The 26934-nt window shown below is 39.6% G+C and overlaps 1 protein-coding gene across 1 annotated transcript in view; it reads right to left on the bottom strand.

The window, feature by feature from the left end:
• The window catches only part of COL4A3 (collagen type IV alpha 3 chain), a gene marked incomplete at its 3' end in the record, with an annotated part of 65871 nt that extends 40886 nt beyond the window's left edge, over positions 1–24985 (bottom strand). The window contains exons 1-12 of the mRNA XM_082003644.1: positions 24646–24985; positions 10712–10768; positions 7760–7849; positions 5121–5165; positions 4590–4634; positions 4235–4297; positions 3440–3493; positions 2575–2601; positions 1886–1963; positions 781–843; positions 262–297; positions 103–144 (exon numbers count right to left, since the gene is read on the bottom strand). Coding sequence (XP_081859770.1) covers positions 103–144; positions 262–297; positions 781–843; positions 1886–1963; positions 2575–2601; positions 3440–3493; positions 4235–4297; positions 4590–4634; positions 5121–5165; positions 7760–7849; positions 10712–10768; positions 24646–24729 — 684 coding nt within the window. The 5' untranslated portion in view covers positions 24730–24985. The remainder of the gene's footprint in view (positions 1–102; positions 145–261; positions 298–780; positions 844–1885; positions 1964–2574; positions 2602–3439; positions 3494–4234; positions 4298–4589; positions 4635–5120; positions 5166–7759; positions 7850–10711; positions 10769–24645) is intronic.
• Between the last annotated feature and the right edge of the window lie 1949 nt (positions 24986–26934).

The following is a 26934-nucleotide window of genomic DNA, read 5'->3' as shown; positions in this document are numbered from 1 at the left end:
TTTTATTTCACAGTACTTACTTCCCCAAACATTTCACCATAGTATATCCGAAAAAGCAGAAAACAGAAACAAAACTTTAAAATAAGCATTTTATATAGTTACCTTTCTTCCTTTGGTTCCTATTACTTTCAGTCCCATAAGACCCTGTAAAAAAATACCCAAATTTTGGGGTTTTTTTAATTTTAAAAACACCTATAAAATGAGTTAATTGATGTTACACATAATAGGAAGTTTTCATTTTTATTACCAATCTGAGACTACCTTAGGTCCAGGAGGCCCTGCTTTCCCTGGCATGCCCTATAAAAAAGGAAAAAAAATTTCCATGATTTAAAAATTACAATCTTCAGCACCAATATGTCCTGCAGTACCCAATTTTCCCATGAGTTATATCACTATTTTTATTCTTCTTCCACCTTTACAACTGCAATCTGTTGTGAATCGGTGACAGAATGTCTATACAGTCTAGTTGCAAACATATACATCTCTCTTACAGTTATACACATTAGTATTTAAAGTGAAATTATGGGTAATTATTTGAAAATTAAAATTTATGCCTACATGGACAAGGATGCTTCTGAAAACATGGAAATTATGCATAAAAATAATCAAATAATGCAAAAAAAAAAAATCAGATATGTGCAGAAGGATACGGATTTCGCATACACATGTCTCTAGACCTCCAAAGTCCAGGAGAGTCAGGTACTTCTATTTGTGTGATTTCACAGGTTTCTGGGAAAATCAAAGGTTAAAGTAACAGCTGAGACATAAATTCATACTCACTGAAGCTCCTGGAGGGCCGTGTGGTCCAAGTTCCCCAGGATATCCTTGAGCACCCTGGGCACCCTGCATATTAAAAAAGAAACAGGAATAAATCTCCTGGCAAGGTCATGAGCAAACCAGAATGCTAAGTTCAATGAACTGAATAACAAACAGTGGAGCAGCACTGTCTCTGGATTTCCTTTTCATGTGTCAGGATAACACAGAAGTATAATTCCTCCTCACTGCTTCATTGATTGGCATATGTTTTGAAACATGAGAAAACATATCTGTTCTAAAACTACACCACTCAAGTGAGGATGTATGTCCTGTTTAACTGTGGGCATTCTAATAATCCATTTAGCCCTATTGCTAGCCCTAATAAGCCTTTAATCTTTTGAATATCGTATGAAATAAAATCTATACTTTAAAGATTCATTTTCAAAGAAATGGAAAATAAAAAATTTTGATTTTCCTTTTAATGTCCTCCATTTATTTTAACAGCCAAAAGAAATGTCTGCTCTGCCTTCTCCTGTTAATCTCCATTTTAAAAATATGGATCATACTGTCCTTTGTCAGTACTCTAGAAGTTGAGCTGGTCTAATCCGTCCAATCTTACTTCATGGAGAATTTTTGCAGTTGGAGTAGATGGTCGTTGTAGGTCCCTTCCAACTGAACTGTTCTGTTCTAGTCTGTCCTATATGTAGGGATAAACACCTAAATCTATGAGCAGTTTTTCTCTATTTCTAAAGTATTGTTGTTTGCAACGTGACTTCTCCATCTCACTTTACGAACACATAGTGGACACTGTTGGTTCTGATGGCAAAATTAATTACTGTTGTCTTGGCATAGTCTGTTTTGTACAGTCAGAAGAAAGAATTTGGATATATTGTATCAGTCAGATTATATAAAGTTAATAATTTTTTTAATCACACAACATTATTTTCTGGTTTAGAAATTAGTGAGGTAATTGTAAAAAAAAGTATCTCTATAAAATGTATAATGCATTAAAATTATATATAACATTAGAAAACTAGTTATCTATACATTCATATTATATATAATGTTTTTATTTATATATATATAAACATATATATGTCTCTCGCAGTCTGAATTAATTCTGAATTACCTGAATTCCAGGCATGCCTGGCAAACCAGGATCACCTTTTGCACCATACTCTTGGTTATATCCATCTGCAGGGCACCCCTGAACAATTAGATAAAAAGGAATGTAAAAAGTTATGCCGTAGAACTCTGTAGTGGAACAGATCTTCTAATACAGTTTGTAGGGAAATAAGAAAAATCAGCATTGCATAATGATGGCAACTGTCCACTATAGATCTACCTTTAAAAAAGATTTTATTAAATAGAATATACCTTTTTCAGGCATTCCAGTTCTCTGTTAGGAGCAGTCTTCATTTCTGACATATTTATGTTACCCACAGTCCTTACCTTCAATTTAGTTTTGGTACTTTTTATCCCTTTAAAATACTCTCTAGTGCATCTGCAGATTTCCATACAAATTCATCAGCTGTTTGGGGCAGGGGCTTAGCTCTTTGTGTGCTTGAAAGGGTTAAATTCACTACATGCAATAACAGTATTTAAAGGGGAAAAAAAACAATGAAGTACTGTTTTGTAACCTGAGGTGAATGCAACTAGTACAGACGAAGCACTAAAGTTTGGGGTTGCTTCTTCTGGAAAGTAAACCTTCTGTTTTCCATGAACGAAGACATCAAGAACTCTTTTCCAGCAGCAAGCATACACACAAACTGTTGATCACCAATAAATATTTCATGTAATATGGTGTAAATAACTGACCTTCTCTCCTTTGATGCCAGCAACACCCTAGGGAGAAGAACAATAATATTATTGAAACGGAAAAGTAAAAGAGACAATGGTGAAGGACATATTCTAAATATTCTCTAAGTTCGGTGCTCTTGAAGTGATTGATTTTCATGGACACAGTGTATAGCCAGGTACATGTTTACTGTGCCAGACTTCAATTTAAGGAGAAGAGGCATATTGTTAAAAAATAGTCCAGTCACACAGTTACAAACTCTACAAGTGAAGGCAAAATAGTTTTGAATCCTGACCTTAATAAACAAATAAATAAAAGCAGGAGAGATGGTAAAGTAAAGTTTAGAAGTTATTAGATTTGAAGCCACTGGAATTTGACAGACAGCATTCTATTTCCATTTGTTTAGAAATTTCTTTTAAAAACACATTTCTACAAAGAAAAAACAAATCCTAGGGATAAAACAATGCAGCCAGAAAGAGAAGTTCTGCATTTAATTCCTCGTTCTTATTGACTTAATTAGGCTATATCCTCAAAGATATTTAGGCATGAAAACTGCAATCTATTAAATATATATTGGACACCTTTAGCGATGCGAGTGGTAAATTTTCATGACTATCCCTTGAGACACTAACGAGCTAACACCAGTCAATGAATATGCAAATATGCATGCACTCATTAACTAAGAAGTTGAGGCCCAACATGCAGCTGATAAAGCATTACTTTTAACTGTGGTTTCTTTACCACACAGTTTTCATATTAATAAAATGGGGATACCTATATATTTCAACTCATGTCAACACCAGCTAACGTGAGGCTTTACACGCCTTCAGTGAATGGCTTTATGTGGTAGAAATACACAGAATCATGAATTTCACAGACACCTACAGGAATGCCTGGAGCACCTCTTCTACCTGGAGGACCTGGAAAACCTCGATCACCCTGAAAGTAGTAAGAGTGACTGTTAATGCATATTATCGTTTATTATTTGGTCTGATTTAAGCAAATGTGATTACAAAAGAAGTTTTTTTATGTTACCATACTAAAATTGTGAGTTGCTTTACCACCGTATTTGTTAGAAGGGGCAGAGCTTCACAGAATGGGTCTTGACTTCTATACCGGACACCGGGCTTTATTAGCTATGTCAGTCAGTTCACCTTTTCACTAGAACGTATGATCTTCTGTAGCAGGCATTCTTCTGACCCCTCTTTTAGAATGCTGGAAGCATTTGCTCATAGAGCAAAGAAAAAACTAGTAAACCTGTAACTTAAAATTAAGCCTTTTCTTTTAATTGCTTTCAGGACTTATGAATTGTCAGCTGCAACCTAGATACTGGTGAAATAAAATTAATTAACTATCTCTCTCTTCTAAAGACCCATTTCAACAGAAGGACAAGTTGGACAAAACTGATTAGGTCTTCTGGATTTAATGAAAAAAGTTTCACCTGTCAAAATACCAAACATTATTCTTAACTTTTTAGTAAAGGCCATTAACATGTACTATTTAATTATCTATCTTACAGAAAAGGCACCACTTTTCCTTCCTCTGGCCTCGTGATTCAAATTTTTCCCAGTTGATAGTGTCACAAACCAAAACAAATCAAAGTTGTTGTATATTGGGGGGGAAATTCAGAGTGCTTTTTGGCCATTCCTAAGCATAGCCAAACACAATCTCTGTTTGTACCTTTGTGCCGTTGCATCCTGGAACACCCGAGCGCCCAGGGGGACCAACAGTTCCCGGTTCACCCTAAAAAGAAGTGCAAAATTGACACAAGCTTTGTTTTTGCACATTCATGTTACCCTACAGCAACACTGAAAGAGTTTATGTTGGAGCTGTGTTTTGCAAGACTTGACAGATTACAATGTGTTCTTAAATCTTAAATTACAATGAGTAAGAATTGCTGATGCTAAGATTTTTATCTCTAGGCTAATTGACAGAGACAATGCTAATGTTGAGCCTAGAGTGAGCACATTGGGCTGAGGATAATTGTGTACTGTGATAAGACAGAAATGGTTAAATTAGTTTAATTTTTACTTACTGGAAGGCCTGGTGGACCTGAAAATCCAGGTATTCCTGGGACTCCCTAGTGATATAAAAACAGAGGAATAATATTACAAATATTAAGCAAAAGCTCATGATGCCATTTTTTCTTTTGATCACATTCAAAAGAAGAATGAATGCAAGTATGATTCTATCAAAAGATCATTATTTCCTTAACCTTCTGACTATCAACCAAGTATAATAGCAGCTTATGCACTGGTAACATAGACTGGTTTTGCCCACAGGAAAAAAACTCAAAACAACTGTTCATGGAATTCTAGTCTGACTTTTTCATAGCACACCTCAATACTAAATACATACAGCGTGAACCTTGTACATAAAGTGTAGCAAAAAAGGCAAAAGTTCTAATAAATAGATAATGCATGTGCATACTCCACATCATAAATTTTAAAAATACTTTAAAATAATATATAATGCTTTGGTTTTATTTTTCACAAATTATTGAACCAAGTTGGCATTTAACATGACATTTAATACATAAAACTTTGTTCAAAATATAAATACTTACTCGTGTACCTTTGGGTCCAACTAAGCCTGTGAGCCCTGGAGAACCCTAGATCACAAATGGAAAACAACATACTTCAATATAATTGAGAAAAAGCACATATATGTCAACAGGACATGCAATATTTTCAAAACCAATACCAACATGTGCACACGAAACTAAATAAATAAATAAATAAATGATTTGCCTATTACAGACACTAAAGCAAACAAGCATTTAATACAACTTGCATAAATTGTGGCATCTTGCAATCCCTTTCAGTGTTTACAGGGGATATATCTCATCATAGGTCAAAAAATAACACTCAGGGTATGTTGAAAAAGCAATTGCTATGGATCTCTTCAAACTGCGAGACCTAGAAGTGCTTCCCTTTGAGGAAATAGCTGGAAGGCTCCCAGATATGGGTGAAGTCCGTGTAATAATCAGGTATATGCATGTACCAGCCACTCTCACCTGCACTGTTGTGCATGGACACGAAAGTCAAGAGCAGGCTCAAAGGAGGCTAAGCAGGATGGGAGAGCGAGGCTGAAAGAAGACAGCAAAGCATGCTTTGGCACAGTCTAGACAGAACCTGCTGGAATTGTTTCAAACTGATCATAAGAAGCTTTTATTGATCCCAGAAAGGAAATGAGGAATGTACAGAACTGCATAGCTGCTAAAATCCTGGGTGACATTTCGTTTAAGATAAAGTACAGGTGTTGAATAGGAAAAGCTAACTGGAATACACTACAGTAGATGGCATTCAGGCTAACAGAGATGTTCTTGCTGGATAAATTATCCTTACTTTTTATCATTCTTGCATAAGTTATTATCTCTTATTAAAAGGGAAATGCTCTACTAAACACTTTTCAATGAGTTCAAATAAATGGCTCGTTACCATGTATGAGATGCACCGTGAGTATCAGTTCCACAAAATGTTGTAAAAATGAGATAGGACAGAATAATGCAACAATACCCAAACAAATTGAAACTATAAAAAGTGTGGATAAATGCTGGCGCCACGTTAATGCAGGACCTAAACATAACAATCGGTGTTCCCCAGGGCTCAGTTCCGGGGCCGGTCTTGTTCAGTATCTTTATCGATGATCTGGATGAGAGGATCGAGTGCTCCCTCAGTAAGTTTGCAGATGACACCAAGCTGCGTGGGAGTGTTGATCTGCGGGAGGGTAGGAGGGCTCTGCAGAGGGATCTGGACAGGCTGAATCAATGGGCAGAGGCCAACTGTATGAGGTTTAATAAGGCCAAGTGCTGGGTCCTGCACTTAGGTCACAACAACCCCATGCAATGCTACAGGGTTGGGGAGGAGGGGCTGGAGAGCTGCCCGGCGGAAAGGGACCTGGGGGTGCTGGTTGACAGCCGGCTGAACATGAGCCAGCAGTGTGCCCAGGTGGCCAAGAAGGCCAACAGCGTCCTGGCCTGTATCAGAAATAGTGTGGCCAGCAGGAGTAGGGAAGTGATTGTGCCCCTGGACTTGGCACTGGTGAGGATGCACCTTGAATACTGTGTTCAGTTTTGGGCCCCTCACTACAAGAGGATGTTGAGGTGCTCAAGCGTGTCCAGAGAAGGGCAACGAAGCTGGTGAGGGGTCTGGAGCACAAGTCTTATGAGGAGCGGTTGAGGGAACTGGGGTTGTTCAGTCCAGAAAAGAGGAGGCTGAGGGGAGACCTTATCGCTCTCTACAGCTACCTGAAAGGGGGTTGTGGCAAGGTGGGTGTTGGTCTCTTCTCCCAAGTAACTGGCGATAGGATGAGAGGAAATGGCTTCAAGTTGCGCCAGGGAAGGTTTAGACTAGGTGTTCAAAAAATGTGTAGATGTGGCACTTCAGGATATGGTTTAGTGGGCATGGTAGTGTTGGGTTGGTGGTCGGACTTGATGATCCTAAAGGTCTTTTCCAACCTTAGAAATTCTAGGATTCTATGATAACGTGGTTGTGGCAGTACCTTCCTGATTTATACTGTGGCCAAGTTCATGCCATATTTAGACACAAATAATTTATTCACCAGAGTCAATTTAGTGATGACAGCAGGAGTGCTGTTCCTCAAGATAAATATAAATAAAATGTTTTTTAATGAGAAATTTATTTGTTTTTTTCTGCTCATGCAGGAGTCATTGAAAATTCATATTCAGCCTCAGTTTAAATGTACAGGAGAGAAAGATAGCCCAAGTTACCGAAGTCACTCTCTCCATGCTGCAGGCAACTAGGTATTTCCTAAACAGACCAAGATTTACCTTAAAAACCATCTTTCTCTTCAAATTTTCTTAGATCTATTTTTCATATTTGTCTCAGTAATAGCTTGTTTCCTCTCTGTCCAGCAATAGATGTATACTGAGGTTACACTACTAAAATCTATTTAGACTCGCGTTCATTGCCTCTGGCAATTCAGTCCCGGTGCTTTAGCACTGGCCACGAGACAACTGACAACAAAAGCCCATGTTCGTATCAGCTACTTTGACACAGTCAAAAATGACCGTTCCAGCTGGTGACCACACAACATCCCTCACCACACAGAAGACTCTGAAACAGGTTTTGTTTCGGTTTTGTTTTTTAAAACAGAATTCTCTACCCAGTCATAGCTCACTTTCACAGTCAAGCATGGTAGCTTCTCTGTATCTCTCCCACTGTGTCTCACATACACACCTACCTTTGGTCCCTGTGGCCCTGGAGGCCCTTCTGGACCAGGGAAGCCTCTATGACCAGGTGGACCTGGAACACCAGGAAAGCCTTTTTCACCCTGTAAACATTAAGAGAATGAAGTTCTTAAAATATCCATGAATGCTCGTTTGATAACTTATGTCGAAGACATTCATTACTTTCAGTACCTTTCAACTTCTACATATCTGTATTCTACCGTGGCAGATATATTACCCTTGCCCATACTGATCTGTTTTTGTGGTCCCACCTGTATGCTGTCTGAGCCACATGGTACCACTGAAGTAACATGCTCATAAGTATGGTTGAAGATATCAGAAGACAACAGTATTCAAGATTTTGCAGAGTACAGAAGTTAACTGGCAGCATGAAAAATTAAGAAAGCAGCTGATACATATTCCTTGTTAATATTTCTATATTGTGTTTAGTCCCTACAAGCAACACAAATCCAAATCCATCATAGCAGCCCTAATAAGTAGTTGGCAAACTTAATCTCTGCTGCTGTACAGCAAAGTCAGCTCCAAATCATCAATACCACTCTTCATGCAAGCCATGGAAAGAAACAGTGGGAGTCAAATGAAACAAAACCATTCAGATAGAATGAAAGAAGTTTGCTTTAAGCAAACTCAGAGATTAAGACACCCAATTACTCTTTCATGTGTTTTTTAAGGTCAAGTTCAAATAACCAAACCATGTAAAGGAAACACAGAAGATTAAAGCTACACAAATAGAATACAGGAGGCTAAGTTACAGTGGAAGAGGCATTTTCAGTTTTTTATTTAAATATAATGAAGATGCTAGTCTTATCTTGGTTAAAATAAAGTTCTTCAAGCCTAGAAACTCACAGAAAAGGTGTTTCCGCGCCTTAGATAGTAGCAATTTAGCATGCTTAATTTGACATCAGTGAAGAGCTGCCTATTCAAGACTTTTTACATCACAGCATGACATAGGAGAGAAAGAATGTGGTTATCAATTCTCTCAGAGTCTATTTTCCTACTGCTTTATCAGGGGAGAATTACACAAAAAAGCATCTGAAATTCTGCTGTGCAGAAGTTCTGGTATCTTATTATCTGATGTACAAGACAGGGTCCAAAAGAAGTCTTGGGGAAGCCAAAATACATTGGCTTGTCCCTACATCAATTCTCACCCCTCAAAATCCCACAAACTCACCGGATTTTGAATAGAATCTCAATTAAAAAAAAATTAGAAGGCAGAATATAATCCCAGAATGTTTAACAAAAATCAAAATGAGAATTGCATTATGAAGTCAATAATACAGTCAGTGAGATCTGTATCATAAACCGGCATAGATTTTTATAACAAATCATTTATTTCATCCACCAGCGTCCCAAGAAAGGCAAGAGAGGATAATGCCATACCCAGACGTGCCACTGGAGGGGGTGTGGTACTAACTCACAATAAAACAGTCAGTCCTTGATCTACAGCAAGCGACGGGGTGCTCTCCAGACACAGAGCAGCGCTGCGCTCTCCTGACAGCTTCACCCCCCTCCATACAGTACAGGCAATTCTATCCACACTTTCTTCTTGACAAATGAACAAGATCAGAGGATTCTCATGTTGGAGAATTTCTTAAGATTGAACTGTTACCAAAACATATTGATTAATGTAATTGTCCTGACTTCCCAAAGCTACCTGAAAAACTTCATCAGTATAAACAATGATTAACTCTTACCTACTACTTGCTCAGTTGCTTTAACAAGGAACTGATGAAGACAAGTTGTGGGTGTTCATTCTTATTAATATTTCTCTTTTAATGGGCAGCTTTTTTTTTCTAATTTTTCAGTTGGTCTCAATTTTACTTCTTAGGACAAAGGCAGGTTAGACCAACTAAGAACATGAAAAATAAGCACCGAGATTTTACTGAAGACATAAGTATTCTCCTTTCCCACTTACGAAAATGTGTTTTATTAATGAACATATTTACTTTGAGAGAACTTTTCTCCAGCACTGAAATGAAGCTTCCTAAAGGCACGACTAACAGTGTTTACTGTGGTGCAATATGACACTTTTTCTTGGTAATAAAAGTACATGAGGAAAGTTGTGAGTAACTCTTTACTAGCCAGATGTGTCAATCAGTGGAACTAATCACAACCCTAAGCCTGTACAGACATCTGAAATCTATTGATAAGGTTTAGTATGGCAATCACTGTGTCCACAGTTAGCCTGAATTACAACCATGACTTCTTTAATAATGCCCCTTTCATTTGTGAGTCAGTTGCTTTTCCAAATACAAGCAGGAATTTGAAGGAATTTTTGGCATTTGTCTAATTCAGGTTTGTGTCTAAAAACCACTCCGAGCCTCTGCCAAGCTACCATTGGCAACAGGCAGAGCTGCGGCTCTGTTACTTTTGATGGATTTGATGCCGTTCCCTCACTGCTGGCAAGGTGTTTGTGATTAGGACCCAGAAACTCAACCCCTGTGTTGGTCTGCAGGAGCTTTATCTGTTTGATGCCAGTGCATGTAGCTTTCCTTCAGGAACCAGGAAAGGGCGGGGGGAGATGGGCAAGGTCCAAAGATGCGAAGAGGGAAGCACTGAACATGACACTCTTGATGGCATTATGAAATTCGTAACAGGAGAGCTGCTGCCAGGGTAATGCTATCTGTGGGCATTTGTTAGGAGTTGGTGAAAGGGACCTAGTGCTTCGGACAGTTGTTCTTCTGTTGGTGTTCAAACATCATGCAATGCTGGAAACAAACATGCATTTAAAAAAAAAGAATTTAAAAGCCTTCTTAGTTAAACAGTGTCCCCAGAGTTATTTTAACAGATTTTTGTAAGATAATGTATTCCTTTTACAATTCTCTGTAGACTGTTGACAGAATACATCATATAATAAATTCACACACTATACCAACTCCACTAATGTACTAACAACTTCCAGGTAAAAGCTAATCTCAAAAAAGGAAAAATATATTTGTTCTTACCTTATTACCTTTCATGCTATCACAAAAGCAGGGACTTTTACCTTTGCATACACAGCTCTGAAAAACAAAAAGACAAACTTTGTAATAAAATTATTTTTCTCATTGTGCTGTTTGGTGAGGGGCAAATGAGATCTCAGTAGTTTTAGTAAAGTAATTATTTCACAGATAATACAACTGAAAAAAATACTCATGAAGAGTGGCAATTCTCAGCAGAAGAAAAGAGCTCATTATTCCTCTGTACTGTCTTTTGAGACAGAGAAGGGTAGTAGCTTAATTTTATAGTTGGGGTACAGGTCAAGAAGCTTATCACCACTGGGTTTATAATATCAGTATGAAGTGTAAAATTCAAGAGTTTGGGCTCACAGCACTAAACATTGATGATTCTTTAAAAAACTTACTATAGAAACAAACCTATATACTGATATTGGTTTAGACTACAATGATATTCTTCTTATTTTAATCAATTAACCAATAATTTTCTGACTTTTTGTAGCTGTGTTCACCTCCTGACCATGGCCCACAGTACCTAATACAATTACAAAGGACCTTCAACATTTTTGTTTCTTAATTCTGGAAGTTTCCTGAGCCAAGCTGTGAGGCAGTGAATGCCCTCACACAGGGATGTCCCCACTCCTGCAGCAAGTCCTGGACTGTAGCTGCCACCATGATATCTGTGTCTTCAGGTGAGCCTGGAGTTCAAAGCCCTCTTTGGAGGGCTGAGTGTTGAGTCTACTGCCAGAGGCTATGGCTATCTGGGAGCAGCTACAATTTGGGAAAATTCAATGATTAATCAAGTATAAAGAGACATTCAGTTTTTTATTGTTCACATTTAAGTGAAAAAAAACCCCAGCCTACCAACCCAAACAAGGATATTGACTATGCAATTGGATAGACAGCATGACTAAATTAACTAGCTCATGTAGGTAGCAGGGAGCTCAGGAGAGCTGCAAAGCACATCTGAGATCCTGGGTGAAAATGAGAATGATTAACCCTCCTGCACCCTGCTCCTGCTACAGCTATTATACAGTCAGTACCTGAGCTAGCCCAGTCTGGCTGGGATAATTCTGCAAAGGACTCTTCTGCACTCATGTAGACATAGCCTATTTCCATGAAGTGGAGGAGGAAAAAAAAATAATCCTTTGTTAACATAAATATTATACATACTAAAATACCACTGAGGTTATTTAAGCCATGTATTTCATACAGATGTGAAGTAAATTGCATTTATTGTCCTTCTTTGTACACTTAAATTCTTTCCTTTGTTTTTGAAGCTCTTGCTGAATGACTTTTTCAATTGTACCACTGCAGAAAGGGGGTTATTTTTCAGTTTATCCTTCTACTGTAGTATACATGTTTATCACAATGACCATATAATATGGTATAGTTACAGACAGTAAGAAAGGGACAAATATCACATATTGGTTATGAAGATATTCTTCTAAGTTGCATAAAATTAATAAAGAAAAGAAGAACCGTATTTTTTCTTAGAAGATTAAAGCCATTTAAGATGGTATGATACGAAATTTCTATGTAGATCTTGAAGATAGAATTAATTATCCCCTACAGCTGGTCATAATACAAAAGCAGCAGTGTTCCAAATTTATAACTTTTCCAGTGGTGTTCTCAACAGAAAACAAAAGACAAAGGAAAAAAAAGTTCTCCATTACGTTTTAAAATGATAATGTCAGATTGTCATTAAATTTAAATTTTCCTGTACCAATCTGTTCAGGTAGAACATTTTACAGAATTGAAAAGCATCTTTTCTTCCCACAAGCCAGGATAATTTCTTCTATCTTTATCACCCAAACCTGAGGTATGCAGTATCAGCTAGCTGCCTTTATTTCTTACATAGTTCACAGTGTTTGTCTCTTTCCATTGACTACACAAGGAAACTTGACATCTAGTTTGGAACAGCTCATCCAGTCTCTTTAGGTGCCTCTTTTAGGTTGGAGGAAAGATGCTGCAAGTACTTGCTCTTCTCCATGGACTAAACAATTACTGACAGTAGCTGCCTGTCTTTTAGGTGGCTAACGTCAGGTAGGTGAGATGATGCCATCTATTAATTTAAAAAAAGATGCAGATATATTCCTCAAATGAACAGCTACTTAAACATTCATTTACAAAATAAAACAGAAACTAGAATCAGTTGGCCATTGAAAGCAAATCCCCCAAGAAATGATTGTGTCTGCCTGTGTTGTATAGACAGATCAACAGATGATTACTTGATGTTTCAATCTAGATTTTTAAATAGTTGCAAACATCAAATATTTAATTCTTCGGCATATTTAAAGTAGAGTCTTTCTTCCCCTGATCTGACACTAGAATCCAAGTGATACTGCATCAGAAATTTGGAAAACAAAGGTGCCATGTAAAACAGAAACCATGTGACTATGCTAACTTAACTATTATTTTAATCAATATGTTTATATCACCAGAGACACAAGAATAAACACTAGTACAGAATTAACAACAAACAGTATCCTAATTTCTTCTAGGTGAGGTCTACCAGTTTGGCACTGGATAAATTCACCAAGTAAGTTATATGACAGATATCTTAAGCCTTTAAGCATAAACACCTGAGGATAAAGTGACATATATCTCAAAGTAAATTTGGAGTAGTCTGTAAGACACCAATTTTCTTGTTCCCTATCAAGAATAGTACCTTCCATCCCAAAGTAATTATCTTCAAAATATAGGTGACACAGGTTATTGGTACATATCTGCTAAGCAGTATAAAACTGGTAACTGTGCAATGTTCAGCATCCCAAGGAAAGATGTAAACACAGTACCCTATACAAGTAGTCTTAAATTGCAGGCACTGCATTTTACTGCTCTACAGGGCTGGCGAGTGACTCAAGCTACCGCATTCTTAAGGCTTGCATATGACAAATGCTAACTGCAAGACCTATGAGGGTGTTTCACAATGAGGGTGGCGAAACCGGGGCACAGGTTGCCTAGAGAGGTCGTAGATGCCCCATCCCTGGAAACACTCAAGGTCAGGTTGGACGGGGCTCTGAGCACCTGATCTGGTTGAAGATGTCCTTGCTCATTGCAGGGGGGCTGGACTAGATGACCTTTAAAGGTCCCTTCCAACCCAAACTATTCTATGATTCTATGAGACCCACTTACTCAGCAATCTCAACTGCTGAAGCAAAGATTTAGCTTACAAATTTAGTAGACACTACGTCTGAGTCCAGGAAAGGTGCTGTCTACTGAGGAAAAAATGCTTAGAGTATCCCAAATTCTCTGAATTTCTTCAGTATAACTGGGAGCATAGTCTGGCTGACCATAGAGAGCTTTCCTGAGAAACAGTCACAGCTGGCTTCTAATCTTCCTAGTGCCATTATAATTCTATGGATCTTAATGGAGTTGCACCTTATTTCTACCCGTGAAAGTAAAGCTAGAAGCAGATTCTTTACAGTATTTGTATGCAAAGCACAGTTTTCAGGACATGTAGAGAAATCACCAAATAAAATTGCTCTCCTATAATAGGTATACTCTGCAGAAGACTTGATATGTGCAAATACAGAAGAAACTTTTTCTTTTAACTTACAATCACAGATAATTCAATGTAAAGTTAAAATCATGAACATGCAGAAACTTACGATGCTACATAACTAAACAAGGTTGTTAAACTATTTACAGAAAAAGAGCCTTTGCTCTTCAAGAAGTCAGAATGCTTAGAATGTGTTTAATTTGCCATTAGTAAGCTTTCAGATCAATTTAGGTCTTTTCATGTACGCATATCACTTTAAACTAAACTGAAAAGACCAAAGATGATTTTACATTACACAGTCAGTTAGCTGGATAATACTAAATGTTTTGGCATATGATTTTTACATAAGATTAGACTCTGCCTTCTGTAAAGGGGCTTTGAAGCAAACAATCATTGCTCACATATTACTGGCTGCTTCCACATCCTTGCAGGGTGCCAGCAGCTCCTTTATCAAAGGATCGTAACAAAACAATAGTATATTGCCAGGTTGTAAGATAGGGAAATTGAATGTTAGTTATTAATGGTTTATTCAAAATCCTTACAATAACATCTACATAAGTAAATGCATTACCAAAGCCACAGGTTTACTGCATGGTTTTCAGTTTTGTGATTTTTATAATAATCACCTACATTTATTTCAAATATTTAGATACAGTAGATGGCACTAGATTTTTGATCCAAAAATCTATGGCAAAGGATAAAGCCAAGACCATTATATGAATAACAAATCAAATGAATTCACCAATGAACCAAAATTTTAAAATACCCAACAGTTTCTTGGAGTAATTTATAGAGGAGCTCCTTTCAAAAGTGTTTTGAGTGATAGTAGTAGTATTATAAGTTCTTGAAATAATTAGTGTTGTACACGCTGAAGCACATTTTATGCAGTGGTTAATGTTTTGTTCAGTGGGTGCAACCTTATATGTAACACTGAATTGCCCTTCCTATGCTATGGGATTGGACTCTATGGGCCTCTGATGTCCTCCTGCCCCCAATTCAGAGACTAACTTAAGCAGCTGTTTAAAAAGTGTTCTGGTCTTCTCCTTCACTGAATCCCCACTAAGAAATAAAAAACTACACTGTCACCTATACAAAGGTTAATGTACATTCAGCATGACACTGCTACTCCTACCACTGCAGTCGTGGCAACTTAATTTGGATTATGAGAGAATCTTACATAGCTCACAGTACTTTGCCAATAGAACTACATGAAGGATGTCAGAGAATGTATTTAGGGACGTTATCAAACCTGAATATGCCAAAAGATGTCACAAAGCGTTAATGTAAGGAAAAAAGCAATCAATGATAGGCATTTCTATCAATAGCACAGGCTTTGAGCCTTGTCATTCATATTTGTGGGGCAATACAGTCACACTGTATTGGAATGGTTTAAATGGTTTAAATGGTTTAAAGGCAGGAAGATGAGGAACAGACAAAATGAACGAGTGAGAGTGATGAGCCAGTATTTCTCCATTTATCTCTTTTTGGAATGACATACATCATGACAGAACCATCAGAGTATTTGTTTGCTTTTCCAGATACAGAGAAGATCAGCTACGCTTTCCAAATACGTACTTGTATTAAAAATACTGCACTCAGGACAGAGAGGCGGCAAAGTGTGTTGCTGCAGGCAACAGGCACCATATTCTTTAAGTATGTTTCAGATGAAGACTACATCAAGACCACAAAGGGTGAGTAATAAAACATTTCCATGAAGGGTGAGATGAAATTAAATGTATTCCGTATGAATATAGTAGCCTGGCTGCAGTGGGTCTTAACTTTACACTTTTGGCCTGATTGGTCTTTAATTTCATGGGTGAACTCCCCTGATTCCAGAGGTAAATCCTGGTTAACATAAATGAAAGATGACTGTGCAACATGAGGAATTTTAAGATGAATTAAAAGCAGTGGCAGTGATATCCATTAATTACTCTGGACAGTAAAAATAGCCCAGGTGTCTTCTCTCAAGTGGGTCGTGAAGCTGTCACTTTCCTTCACTGGTGGTTCTAAAGGCTGGTCAGGCTCATTTTTAAAAATGCAAGCCTGATTTTTCATTTAAAATTGATTTTTATTAGCACCTCACCTATCCTGCCATTAGATCTTTATCTTCTAACTTCAAGGATCACTAAATTAGAACTCCATCAAAACACGGAACAAGACTTATTGGACAAGATCTGTTTTTCTGTGATGCCACTTTTTTTTTTTCTTTTCCATCTTTCTGCTCATTAATGGTATCCTGAGCAGCCTACACATATGCAGGTCATTACAGTGGTCCTTCCTAAGTGGAAGTAAATTATCAACTAATTTCCAGTTTTCTGTAATTTCTCTTAAATGCCAATACTTATTAAAAATTACGTATCAGTGAGGCAGCTCCTTTAAGAGTCTTGATTATGAATTTTCAAGGGCTGCTGACACACTGAGATTTCTGAATTCTTCCTGAGCTGTCTCAGTGCAGAGCAATCACTTTACACATTCCAGCTACGTCTGCAAACCACAACTGAGCACAGAGAATAATATTGATCAAATAGTTGATGTTAATGTAGTGCTTAAAACTACAAAAGGCCCATTTCTCTAATGTTCCGTGCTACATGTTTTCTATTACATCTAAAAAAAGTGGGTGTAAAGCATTATGATAACAGTAAGTGGAAAGTTTTTCTTTAACCTTTATCTACACTACAGACTTGTGTTGGGGTAGGTACGCTGCATAGAGGTGTGAAATGCTGCACTTTCTGAAGGACACTACGGTGCTAGCTAAAGCTTCTAGCTTGGACACAGTTTTATTTTGGAAAATTTATCCTAACCTACTCAAGCAGAGGATTTGAGAGCAGAGCTGTATAGAAAAAAGTTCTCACTGTGGAAAAAGCTATATAAGGAAATCATTTTTTCTGGGTCTGATGCACCTGTGTTAGGATACTTAACTAGACTAGCACAGTCAGTAATTCTATCTAGACATGGTTAGTAGATACGTGACCCTGGCAGCATATTCCTCATGTTGCACAACTGTAAATCACCATGTAGCGTACAAGGTACTGGAGAATGAAGTCCCCTCACTCCCAAACATTGCTATCAAAACAAAATACCAGTCTCACAATTACAATCTGTATACTAAAAGTTTTTCATGCATTCTGAGCATCAAACATGAATTCATTAAAACTATCAAAGACCACGAAGAACTCTGTGTTTTTTTTAGTGATCGCTGGACCAGTACAACAAAACCAAATTATTAAGCCTTCAATAAGTATAGACAACATAGAGCAGAAATAGGAGATGATGAGATGAAGGAAAATATGCCAGTTCCCAAACCCTGAAACATTGTGTAGTCACTTGTGAACTGGAAGGCAGCCAGACATTCCTACCTTAGAAGACTCCTGTTAACAGCCATGTATGCCACCAGAATTCACCGCATTTTGCCTACCAGTTGCATACCTAGCACCTGACAAAAATTATTTCATTTTGCCTTTCCATTATAAAGAAATACACCTGTAACTTTAACCGATAAACAACTTGGTCAACAATGTCAAACATAGGGAGACCGGATGCCAAATGACACTGTGGAAGACAACTGTTATGCTACAGACAGTGCAGTTGTTGAAGAAGCTCCATTAAACACTTGTAATGGGAACCTTGCTCGGGGAATTAACTACTGAATCAATATCCCTCCTTGGTGACAAAAGCCTTGTATTACTGATTATGTGCTCCTTTCAGTGTGAGGTGCAGAAGAGAAGTCCTAAGCATTTATGATCATAGGAAAAAAACCTCATAACACTTCACAGAAGGAGGATTATGTGTCTAACTTAGATACACAATTTGTGATCGCACAATGTGAATGCACAACGTGTCTATCTGAACTTAATATGAATTTCCTTACTTTCTATCCTTAATTTTAAATTGTGAGGAGTTCTTTTGGAAGGAATTTGTTCTTTTCTGTAGTATAAAGATATATTTATAATGGTATTTGCAAACCAGATATGGTAGATGACTGCTGTGGAGAAATGGAAGAAGCTGCTGTACATGAACAATTAAGCAACTTTCTATTATGTCAAGGGAACATGTGTACGAACACCCTTTTTCACTTCAGAGATTGAAACCATTTTGAAAACCTTCTCTTAGTTTTTAAAGCAAAAACCTGTTCCGTAAGAACTTTATATAATAACAATTCTGTAGTGTTAAGCAAATTGCTTCATTATAACTATTCATATTTATCACAATAAAAACCCAGTAACATAAACCTTAAGTGAAACTGTATAAAACAGATGGAAGCAAAATTTTCATAGCACTTTTGGTATCACTTGCCTATGTTTAAATGGAATAAATTATGTCTTGGGGAAAAAAAACACAACCAAACACCAAAAACCAAAACAAAACCATAAACCACCGTGCAATTCTTTCTTTGTAATATACTTACTGTACAGCATATCTTTTTTGCTGTGAAAAAGCCTGTCTGTATGGAAGCTCCAAGAAACTACAGTTAACTTAGCTGTTCATACTAGTCTTATGAAAGCACACCATTCTTCCACCTTGCTCATAGTTCCACATACAACTCTTCCATGGTGCCAACCATATTGTTGTACAATTAATTATATGGAGCTTCCTCCTCCTCTCCAACTCACTGACAGTAAAGAATTAGGGAGTGTGAGAACAGTAGGGCTCAGCAATCTTCACTGTGCTTGCATGTTATCATTGCATAGGATAAAACAGGTAAAATGTTGTCATTTAGAAAAAAAACCCAACACCTTGAGTTTTCACAAACTCAAATTGTTTGTGAGCTCTGCAGTGATGACCACTAAGGCCTGTGCTGTAGAAGCTCCCTAAAATTACTCAGTATCTAAGTACATATGGCTGGCATGTTGTGTGCAGTTTTGGAAAACTGTTAAGTTGAGGCTCTCAGTTGAATCTCTGTTTTTTTGTGGGTTGTTTTTTTTTTTTTATTGCTTTTGGTCTATAAAGAGAGGATACAGAATTACTCCCTCTTTAAAAAGAAAGAATGATAGTTTGCTTTCTTCTGCTAAAAATCACAAGAAATTCTGGTACTTATATTTATAATGACCAATATCTTACTTTACAAATAATCTCACTAGGGTGGAAGTCACTGTGATGAGGACTATCAGAAACTGGACCAAACTGTTCACGATATATTCAGATGGGTAAAATCTCCAAAGACAGACCCATAAACACCATCTCTGTGGGTTTCTTCTCCTGACCTTGAGCAGGACATGGGGACAAAAGAAGTAAATAATCTTCCTTTCCACAAGGGAAAAAACGATTAGGCAATTCAGGCCACAGAATTTTGTTTTGTGTGGCAAACTCTTAAGGGTGTTTAATCAGCTTATTCATCCGTGCTCTTCCTTCCTAACAGAGGGTCATCTTAAAAGAGCAATCTAGTAACAAAGAATACACACCATTTAACTAGTGAATTTTTGCTTACCTACCATAATATGGTTAGCATTACATCACAAAATTTGTATTTCTTCCCAACTGTTGAGTGTGGGAATGGTATTCACTATAACTGTTGTCTCCTCAGGCCTGTATATTTGTATATTCATAAAATTCCTGGTGTGCATCTTCTGTTAAGTGGTACAAATAGTAATGAAAGCAACAGTAGCTTGTTCAGAGAAAGCTTATCGCACATGCTTTTTTGAAAGGCTCTGTGATTTCCCAGATTTAAAAAAAACCCTACTTTTTCTTGCAGCTTCCTCCAAAACATTCTGTGGAAAAATGCAGCATAAAGCCGTACTTAAAAAGCCTTCATTGAACCAGGCCAAATGGAAAGCCTGTAAACCTGTGAGACTTGTACCCTATCACAAAACTTCCAAGTTAAAAAAAAATACAAACAATGAAAACAGAACTAAAAATGTACTAGGTGTGGCAAAATGGAACTTTCTCAGTGTGTGCATGAGAGACTGGGGCTGTAAACAGTTAAGAAGAAAAAAGCCTTTTTGTATTTCACCTTCCTCCTAGGCTCCTGTAATCCATGCCAACATACTGAGCCTTCTAGTATTACTTTGTTAAGGCAGCAGGGTGAGAATGTGACAGTAAAACAGATGACCGGACATCCCATACTACTTGCACTTACTAGCAAAGTATTTTGTTTCAAAGACATGTTGTGATAAATCAGCTCTAGGTATTGCAGAAGAGATTGCTAGCACAGATCTCAAAATAAAATGCTGTTATATCTATATAAAATGCAAAGCAATGAAGAAAGAACCAGTGTTTGCCTGCCTACTTTGATCATTTTAATGATATTATTCAGTCAGAAAAATAGCTTAAACTATAGAGCTTTGCTTAAACGTGTATTTACCTTGTAGGTTTGTTAGAAAAAGGCTATACACCAAGTGTTAATAGTTCAGTTTTCACAGGTGTTTGCTAAGCTCACCTAAGGAGGTTCATCATCTTTCAGCTGTATGATGCAGCAAACTCATAAGCACACTCAGCGTTTCATGGCCATCAGAGCAAGCCTGCATATGGTACAAGACAGCAGAACTCCGCAAATGTTGATGCACAAACATTAGGGCAACTCTCCCAGTTCATGCTAACTCTCTTGGCCCAGTAGGAAAAGCATTGCTCTGCAGGGCTCTGACACTGGCCTGTTTCTCTATGGAGATGATGGCTGAATTACAACTAATTATAAAGACAATCAGGATCAGAACAGTCGAGTATAAATTGGGCCCCATTATCAAAGTAACACCCCCATTGACAACAGACTTGGGATCATATTAACCAAATCAAAGAGAGCACTTCACAAAGGACTTGTTTTTCTTAACACGCTCAGCGAACTCTCTTTTGTATATTCAGGTGCACAGCTTCCATTCTCAGCTTGTGCAACAAAGAGCCTGGGCGCTTCCAAAGACCGGCAGAGAAGGAGAATTCTCACTGTGACACTTTGTCCCTCCAACATTTTGATTCCTAGTTAAACAAAGCAATTCAGCCTGCATCCCATTCTTACCAGCCTTGGAGATGCTCATGGCTGAGCTAGAACACGGCATTTTTTCCTTCCACAGCCATGTATTAAGATCTATTTGTAACAACAATATAGTTTGCATATAATTAGGAAAAAAATATTGCATGAAGAAGAAAAGACTAGTTTATAGGTATTTGCATGCAAATTTAACATTTGTAAAAAATTGAATTAATTGGGAAATATGAACCCTTGTGTCTAGTCACAGACAATAAGCGAGAAAGGGGATGCAAAAGAGATCTTCTCAAGCCATGTAGTCACTGAGTTTGTTATCTCCCCTCGTTTGCCAACAGCACATGGAATACAAAGAGTAATAACTGAGGTAAATACAAAATACAGAGCACTTAACTTTAGCCTGTGAGCTAATCAAATATTGCAATTGTATTACAATGCAAATCAAAAAATGGCAGTAACATGAGGTGCAGCTAATTTGCAATCAAGTAATCTTGCTCAAGTAGAAACCCTTTTTTATCCTGTTCTAAACACGTGCTAACATGATACCATCACAAAAATGACTGATGCCATAAGAAGCAGTATTGATTCAGTACTAATGAACTCGTCCTGGGTATTTTTCTTATTAGTGTCATTTGAAACAGCAAACTTCAGGGAACATTTTCAGATTAGTGTTTAATTTCAAGACATACAAAAAGTACATGGATGGAATCAGAAGACAGGACACACTCAGGAGAATTAATGGGATTGTACATGTGCATCAAGACAGTATCAGCTCCAGATGCTGTTAAACAAAATGAAACAATGAGAAAGCAAATCAACTTTTTCCTGAGAGGAAAAAAATAGAAATGAGGAATGAGAAAGATCTTGCTCCCTGAGGAAACATACTGATAATTTTTATTATTATTATTCTAAAGTATTTAAATGAACAGTGGGAAAATGCAAAGAATTACAACACCAGTATTTGGAGTGAAGGAATGCATCAAGCAAGCTGAAAAGCCTTTGACATGGGAAGATGCTACTTCTGCTGAGTTTTCAGAAGATGTGATTAGAGCATGCCAGTGGCCAAGAATGCAGATAATAATACTCCCTAGCAGGTGCCAGAAAGTTCAGCCTCCTAAGGGCAGGGAAGTCTGGACTCTGCAAAGGGCTGTGAGGACCAAAATTTGCTGTATAAATAGCAGCAGGCACAAATTAATATTTGTCTTTCTTGTCTTTGGGAATAAGCTACTTATTGAGTTATTAAGAGACCTACACGTAAAACTTTTCTGTGTTGAAACGTTTTTAATTTATGCATACAACAAAAATATTGCTTGCTGGCCAAATACCAATTTATTTTCATATGAAAGTGTAGTGTGATTTTAGAACCTATTTCTTTGCAATGGACAGTCCAGCCAAGATGCAGTGGTTTATTAATCAAACATTTAATGCCAATTAATATTAGCCACTAATATTTTATTAGGCATTTAGATAAAACTGCTTTTTTAAAAGCTTTTATTTCCTCCATTAGATAGAAAATTTTGTTGGACTTTCTCTTTTGAAAATACAGCATTTTTATACATTAATAGAAATGATGACATTTGAATCTTAAACTGATAAACTCAGTTATCTGTTGCAAATCTAGCTTAAACTAATCTCAGACAACATTTGAGATCCACTGAATTTTCAGAGCACCACTGAATGAATACATCGTGTTCAAACTTTGCTTAAACAGCAAGATTTCTGTAGAAGACACTTCTTCCCATCACAAATCCAGTCTTGAAGACCTAAGTGTAAATCAGGATCTACTAATGACAATGTTCTAGAAATGTGGTATCTCAGATTCATGACATCATGATTTACCTTAAGCAGAAAGGCTGCTAATGAACTAAGGTGCATGAGTCTGCAAGACTAGAAAATACTCTAGGATCCTACTGAGGTTGCTGTAAAGCATTGAAATGTTTTACTGGGCCATATGTGGGGTCATACTTGTTGATACAACATACTTGTTGATTCCCCTTCCTTTGTAGATAAAAACACAAGACAGGATGACAAGATCAACACAGCCAGAATAAGGGCTTAGAAAAAGTGTGAGTGTGTGTGTCATGGTGGGGGAGGAGTTCCTGGTACATGGCCTGTGCTTCTTAACAGCCATCCAGAAGCATATATGATGATGTCCACATCTGAGGAGCAACAAGGGCAACGGATGGGAGGTACCAACAAGAACAGCAAACTGGGTAGAAGAGAGAGACAGGTCTTGAGTTTATTCATCTTCTACATCTTGTGTCAGAGTAAGGATCAGATCTCAGCAGAGCCTGAAACAACTCTGCAGAAAATGTGTAATTTGCAAATAGATCTGGTACCTCTGTTCTACATAAGAACAAAGAGGTATTTTAATTCCATTACAAATAAAACAATTGGATCTTTGTTACATGACTAAACTTGACTGCAAGCTAGTTAGAGTTCCATGAAAGAAAACATGTTTAGTAAGGTGTTTACGCTGTTTCCTCTACCCAGAATGGGTGAGTGAAAAAGCTGCAGTATTTTAGAAGAAACATTATTACTAGTTAGTCTGCTTCAGATAATTACAGCAGAATGTGCCTTTATAGCAACAACAAAGTAGCAGATCACATTTTCTCCTTATAAAGGTGAACTGCAAGATGTTTTGATAGGCAGTAAAGGATTTTGATGTACTACCTTAGAGCTTTGCTCGCACATGCAAGGAGAAATCACCACTGTTGACTATTAGGGGAGAAACAACTTTAAATTTACTGAAACTGGCCATTTTCTGTTCGGTAACTGCCAGAAATGTTGAGAGCTACAGTGACCCATTTACCCTCACAGCTGACTGCTCTTCTCCCAGTTGGGAATGTACAATCTAAATGTTATAACCAGACAGAGGAGAAAGGAACGGCAAAGGCTGCAATATGATCTAGGAGAATTTATCGACCAAACGGTGATGCACACTCACCATTAAACCTGAAAGACAAACTGTAAAGTGAGTTTGTGAGGAAGGCGGCACAGGTGGTCCAGGCGGTAAGCGCTGCTCCGAGAGCGTTTACCTCAGAGACCACCCACACCCAACACCGCTCAGCCCCTGCCGCCCACATCCGCCGCCTCCCGCGGAGCCACGCGCTGCCCCCGGGACAGGCCCCCCCGGCCCCTCACGGGAGCCCCTGGGCTGGAAGTGGGGGAAGCCGCCCTGCGGCCCGCCCGGCTGGGCCGCCGACACGCCGCGCTCCTCCTTCGCACCCGAGACAAGCGGTGAGGGAGCGCCCTGCGCGGGGGCCGCCCCGCCTGGCAGCGGCGGAGGGGTAACGGTACCTCACAGCCGGGCGAGATGCACCTCACCGTGCCCGGGTACGATGTACCTCACGCGAGTGAGGCGTATCATTTTAAATTATTACAATGAATTCACCTTTTCTTCCTCACAACTTGCCAAGGCCGAAATGCGGCGCGCTGGCCGAGGGGCTAAGCCCCGCTCTGCCCCGGGTGACGTTACAGTCGCCGCGGGAGCCCGCGCCACCCTCCCGCCGCCCCGCGCTCACTCACCTCAGCCGCCGCGGCGCGGCCCGGCCACAGCAGGGCGAGCAGCAGCAGCGGCGCCAGGCGGCTGGGGCAGCCGCTGCCGGCCATCCCGGCGCTCGGCGCTGCCTGCGCGGCGTCCCGCGGAGCTCGGCCCGAGGCGCTCGGACTCTGCCCTCCGCCCGCCCGCGGCTTTTGGCCTGGGGGCCGCTGCTTCGCACCCGCCTCGGCGCTCCCGGCGCCCTGGGGTGGGGACAGGGGCCGGGGCTGACCTGGGCGGGGCCGCCCGGGCCACCCCTCTCCTCCCCTCTCCTGTCCCCCCCGCGTCTCCTGCCTCGGGCACCGCCGGCAGCCGCCGGCCGTCCGTCCGTCCTCAGCGGGCATGGAGTGAGCGAGGAGCCGGGGGCCTTCCCGCCTGGGAGCTGAGGTGAGCGCCGCGGAGGGGCAGCCCCGGGCGGCGGTACCTGGCGCTCGTCACGGGCCGTCCCGTCTGGCCTCGGCGCCAGTCGGGGCTGGGCAGCTCGCTGAGGGGCCAGCCCCGTCCTGGAACAGCTGGAGGTGCCCCAGGTTACCGTGCTGTCTCCGTCCGCCACCCGCTTCTCTCTCCCCGCCGTGAGGACGCAGGTGGTGGGCGCCGCGCGGACGGCCTCGGGGTAGCGCGGCGGGAGCGGGGACAGAGAACCTGCCCGGGCCAAGCCCCGGGCACCGCCCGAGCAAGGACACGGCCTGGGCCCGCCCAGAGCGGGGTTCCCTGTAGCGCCCGGCGCGGAGAAGGGGTCGGTTAAACCGAGGCGGGAGCCAGGTGGGAGGTGGCAGCGCTGGGTGAGGCGGTACTGGGGAAGGCCGGCGACAGCCCGGGCCCTCAGCGCCGTCCCGCCGCAGCTCGGGGCGCTCCCAGCCACTGCGGGGAGCGTTCCTCTTTCAGCGACGCTTTCCTCTCCCTGAAGTGTTTTCTCGATGAGACAGCGGAGACCAAGTCGTCCCAGAAGGGACAAAGTGCTGCCCCCTGCATAAATGTAAATCGGCGAGAAACGTTTCTCCCCAAGGCTTGCCACACAGCTTAGCATGATAAACAGGTTTTCTGAATGGAAGCGTGATTTGTAAAGTGTTGGCAACATGTATAAAGTTTATCACGTTTATGTTGTTGACAAAAGTACTGCACGTTCAAGGTAACATCTCACCAAATAAAGTACTGTTCTGAGATGGCACAAACTTAGAAGGTGTGTTGGCCAGGCCAGGCACAGTGATCTTACCTTATCTGTAGCTGTTGTGAACGCTGCACAGGAAATCCTGCATTACAGGTTTTGTTAAGCTCTACAAGTGATACAGAAAAAGCAACAATATACAACAATATAATATATGTATATAGATCTGTTTAGGACTGCTCATGAGATACAAAGCTAAAGCCTTTCATGAGTATAGAGCTAATCACAGAGCCTTGTAAAACAGCTTCTCTTATGGGCATGAGAGTAGACCTGGATGTCCATTCAGTAGACATTACTGTCAACCCCCTATGAAAGCTGCTGTGAAAGCTGGTTTGTAGAGGCTACTTTTCCCAAAAGTTTGGTACTAGCAGCAAGAACACATCTCTGGAAGAGCAGAGCAATATGTTCAGTGTCAAAGATCTCTTGTACATCATCACAGGTATTATCTCCTTGGCTCTAAAATCTCGAGCATCAGTGACAGCAAGCTGGCAGGTATAGAGAGAAAGAGAAAAAAAATCCCCTGCTTTCAAGCCAGATTGATAGTGACCATGTAGAGGAAATAGTATCTTAGGGATAAAACCACTAAACTGATGCATAACTGATGATATTATTTGTCAGATTCCTAAACCTGTTGACTGTAACAGTGCTACATTTTTTTATGCAGGAATACTGTAATAAGGACAGAAATGGGTTCTACAGTTGTTTAGAAGCCATAGGCACCTATACATTATAAGTACCTAAATCCACCACTGGAATTTAATGTTAGAAGACCCGGTGCTAGACAGAAGGTAGCAGAGACTGGTTTACACAAAAGTGAAAACAAAAAGTGCAAGGTTCTCTGAGACAAGAAGACCAAAGCAAGCAAAACTACAGTGGAAGAGAGTGGTCAGTCCTCAGAAATGATGTAAATTCAGATTCAGGGTAAACAATATAACTCACTGAGTAAAGAAAATAGTACTTAAAAGGAGAGCTCTTGAATAGTAGACCAAAGAAATATTGGAAGAAACGGAAGAAAGGAGGCAAACCACTGTTAGAAGAAATAAATGAATATGTGCAGAATACCTAGTGAATGAAGTACTGCTATAATAAAAAGATATTGAGTCAGTTTTCA

Source organism: Phaethon aethereus, assembly GCF_964289735.1.
Source record: "Phaethon aethereus genome assembly, chromosome: 9".
In the NCBI taxonomy this organism is placed as follows: Eukaryota; Metazoa; Chordata; class Aves; order Phaethontiformes; family Phaethontidae; genus Phaethon; species Phaethon aethereus.
This window is presented reverse-complemented; position numbering and strand designations above follow the sequence as displayed.